Raw genomic sequence first — 8,611 nt, 5'->3', positions numbered from 1 at the left:
GGCTCACTGCAACCTCTGCCTCCTAGGGTTCGATCAATTCTCATGCCTCAGCCTGCCGAGTAGCTGGGATTACAGATACCCACCACCACCCCTGGCTAGTTTTTTGTATTTCTAGTAGAGACAGGGTTTCACTATGTTGGCCAGGTCTCGAACTCCTGACCTCAGGTGATCCACCTGCCTCAGCCTCCCAAAGTGCTGGGATTACAGGCGTGAGCTTCCAGGCACAGCTTTGTCTGGCTAATTTTCTTTTTTCCTTTTTTTTTTTTTTTTTAAATAGAGATGGGGTTTCACCATGTTGGCCAGGGTGGTCTTGATCTCTTAACTTCTCGTGATCCGCCCACCTCGGCCTCCCAAAGTGCTGGGATTACAGGCGTAAGCCACCGCGCCCGGCCACAGCCTTCTCTTATATATGAAGTCCCCACGGCAGGCATAATTTGTCCAGTGGATGATATGCAAATATTTCATGCACCTGTGGATCACAGGAATGGTATGTACTTGGTACGCACTGATCTTACCTTGGGGTGGAAGGAGGAGGGGAAAGGAAGCAAAGAACAGTCCCTCCTTTCCTGCTGTGCCTTCAGATGTCGCTGGGGCCCAGACTCACTGCAGATGGCCCCCTTCCCAGAGACAGGGGAGGATCCTCCACCCACTCCCCAGCCTCCAGGACCACCCTGACCCCCACCTTTAGGCACTGAAGTTATGATACGTCTAGACATGTGGATATATTCAAGCTGGGCACAGCACAGCAGCCACACCCCAGGAGGCTTGGTCAGAGCTGGGGTCCGAAGGGACCACACCCCGAGGGGCTACATGGGGTCGAGGCACACAGGCCACTGCTTCCCGCTCCCCGCCCCCGCCCCATCTTTGAAGTCAGCCTCACTCTGCTTCTCAGGGATTTCAAATGCACAGAGACTCCGGCACTTTTGCAGAAGTTTGTTCTGGTTCTGACTTGCTCCCGGAGGCTGTGGGGCTGCGTCTGCTGCTCTGGCTAGGGAGCGTGCCGGGGCCCAGTGCCCATGAGCTTTTGAAGCTCCTGGAACTTGGTTTTGAGGGTGTTCAGGTCCAGGTGGACACCAGGGCCCTCCTTGTCCATGTGTTTGATGACATTGTGCGCAGAAGTGAGAAGGAGTTGTCCCCTTCCTCCCTTGCGAGGGCAGGCAGCTGCTGTGGTTGACAATGGAGGTGAGGCATCCCTCAGTCTGTGCCCGGTGGCCTCCCCAGCAGAGGCCATGGTGGTGCCAGGGCCCAGTTGGCAAGCCAGTCAGCAGGACCTAGGGGCCACCTGCCAAGTCAAATGAATTTGATAACTGTAGCGAAGTTAAGTTTCCTGATGTTGATGATTGTGCTGTGGTTATGTAAGAGAATGAAGCATTTCAGGGTCAAGTGTGGTGATGCCTTCAACTTACAAATGGTTCAGGTAAACCACCCGTATACGTACATACACTTGCATAGGATATATACACAGACAGGGATGTGTGTATGTTTACATACATGGACAGAGAGAGAGAGTGAGGGAGAGAAGGGGGAGAGGTAGAGAGAAAGGAAGACAGGAGACAGGGAGAGAGTGGGGAGCAGAGAGGGGGAGGGGAGAGGGAGGAGGAAGGAGAGACTGAATGTTAAAGGAACTAGTCACACGTAAACAGAAAATCTGGGTGGAGGATGGATGAGTATTCTCTGTACTCTTCTTGTAATTTTCCTTTATTTAAATTGACATCAGGCCAGGCATGGTGCTCATGCCTGTAATGGCAACACTTTGGGAGGCCAAGGCCAGCAGATCACCTGAGGTCAGGAGTTCCAGACCAGCCTGACCAACATGGTGAAATCCCATCTCTACTAAAACTACAAAACTTAGCTGGGCATCGTGGCCCATACCTGTAGACTCAGCTACTTGGGAAGCTGAGGCAGGAGAATCACTTGAAACTGGGAGGCGGGGGTTGCAGTGAGCGGAGGGAGATCGCAGCACGGCACTGCAGCCTGCGTAACAGAGTGAGACTCAGTTTCAAATAAAGAAACATCAAAATAAAGTTACAAAAAAGTCACTATATTAAAGAATGGGGGTTGGGGAGAATGAAAAAGAGGGTGGAGGCAGCAGGTCTGTGTGGCGCTGGAGGTCTAATAGGGCCAGGCCTCTTATCTCTGGCCAGAAAACCAGAGAATTGAGTGGACGTGAGAGGTCCCACCTCTAATGGCCAGCTCCGGAAGTGACTCAGAATACCCTGTTCCAAAGCAGAGGACACACTGATTTTTTTTTTCTTTTGGCTGTTAACAACATTTTTTTTTTTTTTAAATAGGCTGCAGGACTTACTGTTGGAGGGACACCCTGCTTTGCAGAGGGAAAGGAGGATTTGCCCTGAGCACTGGCCCCCACGCTCCACTGGGCTTTCCCCGGCTCCCTTGTCTTCTCATCAAGGTGGTGGCCCAGTCGCTGGCCCCTGGCTGCTCCGGAAGGCGGCGGCCCTGCTGGAAACCCAGGTCATGCGGTCACTGACGCCTGCCAGGGCAGCGATGTCAGCTGCACCCCCACCCTTCCGTGTCCAGTTGTCCTCATGCCCGCCTGGGGTGGTTGCTTTTTGCAGAGGTGGCGTCCTGTAAAGCCCTCCCCTGTGACCTGTGCCGGGCAGGCCTGTCATGGCCGTCTCTGGTTCTCTAACACCGGAAGCAACACGTGGGGCTGTTCCTTGCACCTGATTTCACTTTCTGGCTCCTGTGCCTTCCAGGTTCCTGCCAGGGGCTCCGCTCTCTGTTTATCCACCCAAAACATAACTGGCTGGGGCAGGAGTGGGCAGACTGATGGACAGAACCCAGATCACTGAAACAGGTCCCAACCCATGAGGGAAATTTGGAGGCAATGGAGGCAGTGTTTCTTTTCTTTTTCTTTTTTCTTTTATTTATTTATTTATTTATTTTTTGAGACAGAGTCTTGCTCTATAGCCCAAACTGGAGTGCAATAGCACAATCTCATCTCATTGCAACCTCCGCCTCGGGTTCAATCGATTCTCCTGCCTCAGCCCCCCGAGTAGATGGGATTACAGGCATGTGCCACCATGCCTGGCTAATTTTTGTATTTTTAGTACAGACGGGGTTTCACCGTGTTGGGTAGGTGGGTCTTGAACTCCTGACCTCAGGTGATCCACCAAGGCAGTGTGTCGAACCTGTTATACAGGCCGGGCAGGGTGGCTCATGCCTTTAATCCCAGCCCTTTGAAAGGCCAAGACGGCAGATCACTTGAGCCCAGAAGTTTGAGACTAGCCTGGGCAATGTGGCAAAATCCTGTATCTATAAAAAATACAAAAATTAGCCAAGTGCAGCCATGCAAGCTTGTGGTCCCAGCTACTCAGGAGACTGAGGTGCAAGAGTCACTTGAGGCCGGGAGGTGGAGGTTGCAGTGAGCCGAGATCACACCACCTCACTCCAGCCTGGGCGACAGAGGGAGGTCCTGTCTCAAAAAACAAAAACAGAAACAAAACCCATTGTACAAAGCTGGCTATTGAATGAACTGGCCAGAGCTTGGAAAACGTAAATATGAACCTTTTTACTGCCGTCATTGACACTCTTCCCAGAGGGGTCAAGTTCTCAACATAAAAACCAAAACCAGGAAAAACCAGAAGGAATCTTCATTGAATCAGTCTTTGTTTGTTTCTTTTTCTTTCTTTCTTTCCTTCCTTCCTTTTTCTTTCTTTCTTCTTTCTCTCTCTTTCTCTTTCTTTTTTCTTTCTTTCTTTCTGCTCTCTCTCCCTCTCTCTTTCTTTCTTTTTTGAGACAGAGTCTCGCTCTGTGGCCCAGGCTAGGGTGCAGTGGCACAGTCTCTGCTTACTGTAACCTCTGCCTCCCGGGTTCAAGCGATTCTCCTGCCCCAGCCTCCCGAGTAGCTGGGATTACAGGCACCCACCACCACGCTCAGCTAATTTTTGTATTTTTAGTAGAGACAAGTTTCACCATGTTGGCCAGGCTGGTCTCGAACTCCTGACCTCAAGTGATCCACCTTGGCCTCTCAAGGTATTGGGATTACAGGCATGAGCCACCGTGCCAGGCCTCAGTATCTTTTATAAAGCATCTTGGAATGGACAAAGGCTTTCTAAGCAAGATAAAAACAACACTGACCAGAAATAGAAAACGAAAATCAGAAAGAAACAGTGATAAATATGACAGCATAAAGATTTAAAACTTTTGACGAGGCAAGGTGGCTCACGCCTGTAATCCCAGCACTTTCAGAGGCTGAGGGGTGCAGATCACCTGAGGTCAGGAGTTCAAGACCAGCCTGGTAAACATGCTGAAACCCCATCTCTACAAAAATATAAAAATTAGCTGAGCATGATGGTGGGTGACTATAACCCCAGCTACTTGGGAGGCTGAGGTGGAAGAATCGCTTGAATCTGGGAGGCGGAGGTTGCAGTGGACCAATATCATGCCTCTGTACTCCAGCCTGGGTGACAGAGTGAGACTCCATCTCAAAAAAAAAAAAAAAAAAACCCTAAAAGTTCGGGCATGGTGGTTCACGTGTATAATCCCAGCATGTTGGGAGGCCGAGGCAGGCAGATCACAAAATCAGGAGTTTGAGACCAGCCTGGCCAACATGGTGAAACCCTGTTTCCACTAAAAATGCAAAAATTAGCCGGGCATGGTGGTGCATGCCTGTAATCCACTACTCAGGAGGCTGAGGTGGAAGGATCGCTTGAACCCGGGAGACGGAGGTTGCAGTGAACTGAGATCGCACCACTGCACTCCAGCCTGGTGACAGAATGAGACTCCGTTAAAAAAAAAAAAAAAGATTTAAAACTTTTGCAGGAAAGAATCCACACCACAAAGTCAAAAGGCAAATAAAAAAGCAGCACAGGAGGGTGGGGATGAGGGGGACAAGTAAAGCTAACTCCCTTCTGTATAAAAACTCATACGAAGCAATAGGAAAACCATTAGTAATCCAACAGAAAAGGAGGCAAGGGACGGCAATTGCCCAGGAACGGGCAATTCACAGAAATTAAGTGACCGATGAACTTGAGAAGAGGTGACCAGCCTCCCTTTTAAATAAAGAGAAATAGGTTAAACACAGGTTGTTTTGTACTCTCAAACTGGCAGCGATTACAACATTTTGAAGAACTCTCAGGCGTGGACTTGACCTTTTCATGGTGACCAGGGATACCTTTGACTCTGAAAATTCAGCAACCAATAGAACCAGTTCAACCTCACACCTCCCTCTCGTCCTGTTTGGGTCCCTCTTTGTGTTGTTCTTGCCCTCATTTTCCCTCTCAACCTTGCTTCACAAAACTGCTCACAATTTTGTGAATTAAGCTGAGAAATACATTCAAGCTACTAATCCCTCATCTAATTCATAACGATTGTTCCTGGTAGAAATGAACAAAACAAAATGTATTTGATAACAGCTAAAAATTTACATAGGAAATGTCTTTGCAAAAACTGATATGAGCCTCAAGGCTTTTTTAGCTACTAAATTTAGATGTTAAAAGTTTGACTCCCAGACAATCAGAACTTGGTAGAGATAATGTAGAAGGCTCAAAATAGCAGAAGATATTATTGATAAATAATAATCGATATTGCCAAAAGCTGACCTATAAATTAAATATGTGTTACAAAATCTGGGCTGGGCGCAGTGGCTGAGGCCTGTAATACCAGCACTTTGGGAGGCTGAGGCGGCTGGATCACCCGAGGTCAGGAATTCAAGACCAACCTGACCAGCATGGTAAAACTCTGTCTCTACTAAAAATACAAAATTAGCCGGACATGTGATTCACGCCTGTAATCCCAGCTACTTGGGAGGCTGAGGCAGGAGAATCACTTGAACCTGGGAGGCAGAGGTTGCAGTGAACAGAGGCCCTGTGATTGCACTCCAGCCTGGGCAACAAGAACGAAACTCCGTCTCAAAAAAAAAAAAGAAAAAAAAAAAGGCAGGTGCGGTGGTTCCCTCCCTCCCTCCCTCCCTCCCTCCCTTCCTTCCTTCCTTCCTTTTTTTCTTTTTTCTTTTCTTTTCCTTCTTTTCTTTCTTTTCCTTCTTATCAAGACTGGCTCTCACTCTGTTGTCCAGACTGGAGTGCATGGTGCCATCTCAGCTCACTGCAACCTCTGCCTCCCAGGCTCAAGCAATCCTCCTGCCTCAGCCTCCTAGTAGCTGGGACCATGGGCATGCAACACCATGCCTGGCTAATTTTCACATTTTTTTGTAGAGACAGGGTTTCACCATGTTGCCCAGGCTGGTCTTGAACTCCTGGGCTCAAGCAATCTGCCTGCCTTGACCTCCCAAAGTGCTGGGATTTCAAGTGTGCACCACTGTGCCTGGCCAATAACCTGATTTCTGTTCCCTGTTTTTCCACTCTCAATCTTATATTTAGGCGTCTTTTGACCCCAGGGAAAAATATCTAACCATCAGAACTGCCAGTAACAAGAAGAATATATATATTTTTTGAGAATGAAATGTTGCCCTTCATAGCAGATGCTTCAGCATGTTCTCCATGAATGTGGCTACTGGATGTGTTTTGGCATAACCGTCATGCATTTGGCACGGATAGCACCCAGTCTGGTGTCTTCAAGAAGGCCAACCAGGCGGGCCTCACTTGCCTCCTGCAAAGCGGCAGGAGCTGCGTCCTGGAAGCCCAGATGTGCTGTGAAGACCTCAGCAATTCCAGTGGCGTTATTTTTGGTTTATGTTTGTTTTTTCTTTACTTCAAATTTTTTTCTTTTTTGAGACAGTGTCTTACTGTGTTGCCCAGGCTGGAGTGTGATGGCGTGATCTCGGCTCGCTGCAGTCTCCCTCCACGGCTAAAGCGATCCTCCCACCTCAGCCTTCAGAGAAGCTGGAACCACAGGTGAGCACCACCATGCGCCGCTAATTTTTTTTTTTTTTTGTATTTTTTGTAGAGATGGGGGTCTCACTATGTTGCCCAAGCTGGTCTCGAACTTCTGAGTTCAAGCGATCTGCCCACCTTGGCCTCCCAAAGTGCTGGGATTACAGGCATGCGCCACCAGTAGACTTCTGAGAATGTCTGAGGTCACGGGCCCAGTACCCACTCATGAGGATGGGGTTTCTTCACCCTGGAGCAGAAGGCACACACTTGACAGTGGCAAACATTGCTTCCTGGGTGCTTTGTCACAGGCACATTTGTGGAACCGTGGGCTTTGCGCCAGCCGTGGTATAGAGACTGCCTTACCCACCCTTCTCCTTCTGCGGGAGCTTGGGAGCCAGAGGCAGTGCTGGCCTTAGAGAGTGGCAGCCGTAAACCCAGCCCTAAATGTTGAGGTTTTACTGCCCATTAGAATGTCCGCGAACTTCATAATGTGCATCTTGTTAGTATTATATGTGTAACTGATGTGAATGGTATCAATATAAGAAATAATAGTTTTTGATTAATCTTAAGGGAAAGTCTGGGCAACATAGCCAGCCCCTGTTTCTACAAGAAAACAAAACAAAACAAACAAAAGCCAAGCGTGATGGTGTATGCCTGTGGTCCCACCTACTTGGGAGGCTGAGGTGGGAGGATCGCTTGAGCCCAGGAATTTGAGGCTGCAGTGAGCCATAATCACACGACTGCACTCTAGCCTGGGCAATAGAGCAAGACACTGTCTCAAGAAAAAGGGGGTGGGGGTCGGAGACCAGTTAATAGCTCACAAGACAGTGGAATTAACTGTGGATTCATTTAACCTGACGTCTTTTCCCCAGCGGGTGCAGGACCTCGGGGTGATGCCCATCTGCAAGCATTTCTAACAGGGCAGGTACAGGGAGAGGGGAAGCTGGCTCGAAGCGGTTTCAAGAGTGGGGAACACAAAAAACCAAAAACGAATAAGGAGTTTGCAGGCTAAGGGCTTAGCACGAGTGTGCTGGACAGGGGCTGGCTGCTCCTTGAGCCCCCTACGGGCACTTCAATCCGTCCTCAGCTGTTTTTTGCACGCACTCTTTGTTTTTTATTTTTCTTTCTTTATTTTGAGACAGTCTTATTTATTTATTTATTTCATTTTTTGGAAACAGTCTCATTCTGTCGCCCAGGCGGGAGAGCAGTGGCGCGATCTCAGCTCACTGCAATCTCTGCCTCCTGGGTTCAAGCGCTTCTCCAGTAGTAACTGGGAGTACCAGCGTGCGCCGCCACGCCCCACTAATTTTTGTATTTTTAGTAAAGACAAGGTTTTGCTTTGATGGCCAGGCTGGTCTCGAACTCCTGGCCTCAGGTGATCCTCCCGCCTCGGCCTCCCAAAGTGTTGGGATTACAGACGTAAGCCACTGCGCCCGACCTGCCCGCGCTCTTTGAAAGAAGTCGAGGAGGCGCTAGGTGTGGGCAGGAGCGAGCCGGCGCGGAGTCGCCGGGTGCACAGACCGGGACTGAGCAACACGGCGGGCGGACTACAACTCCCGGCACGCCCCGCGCCGCCCCGCCTCTACTCCCAGACGGCCGCGCGGGAGACCGCCTAAGAGGGCGTGCGCTCCCGACATGCCCCGCGGCGCGCCATTAACCGCCGGATTTGAGTCGCCGGACCGTTTGGCAGAGGTGGCGGCGGCGGCATGGGTGCCCCGACGTTGCCCCCTGCCTGGCAGCCCTTTCTCAAGGACCACCGCATCTCTACATTCAAGAACTGGCCCTTCTTGGAGGGCTGCGCCTGCACCCCGGAGCGG

The 8,611-nt window shown here is 50.0% G+C and overlaps 1 protein-coding gene across 1 annotated transcript in view; it reads left to right on the top strand.

Moving 5' to 3' along the window:
• The first annotated feature begins 8,401 nt into the window (after positions 1 to 8,401).
• BIRC5 (baculoviral IAP repeat containing 5) overlaps positions 8,402 to 8,611 on the top strand; it is a 1,490-nt gene continuing 1,280 nt past the window's right edge. Inside the window, exon 1 of the mRNA XM_017524999.2 lies at positions 8,402 to 8,610. Within this exon, the coding sequence (XP_017380488.2) occupies positions 8,501 to 8,610 (110 nt within the window). The 5' untranslated portion in view covers positions 8,402 to 8,500. The remainder of the gene's footprint in view (position 8,611) is intronic.

The sequence above is a fragment of the Cebus imitator genome, unplaced genomic scaffold, assembly GCF_001604975.1.
Source record: "Cebus imitator isolate Cc_AM_T3 unplaced genomic scaffold, Cebus_imitator-1.0 Scaffold36, whole genome shotgun sequence".
In the NCBI taxonomy this organism is placed as follows: domain Eukaryota; kingdom Metazoa; phylum Chordata; class Mammalia; order Primates; family Cebidae; genus Cebus; species Cebus imitator.
The sequence above is the reverse complement of the archived record's forward strand: the minus strand, read 5'-3'. Positions and strand labels throughout refer to the sequence as shown.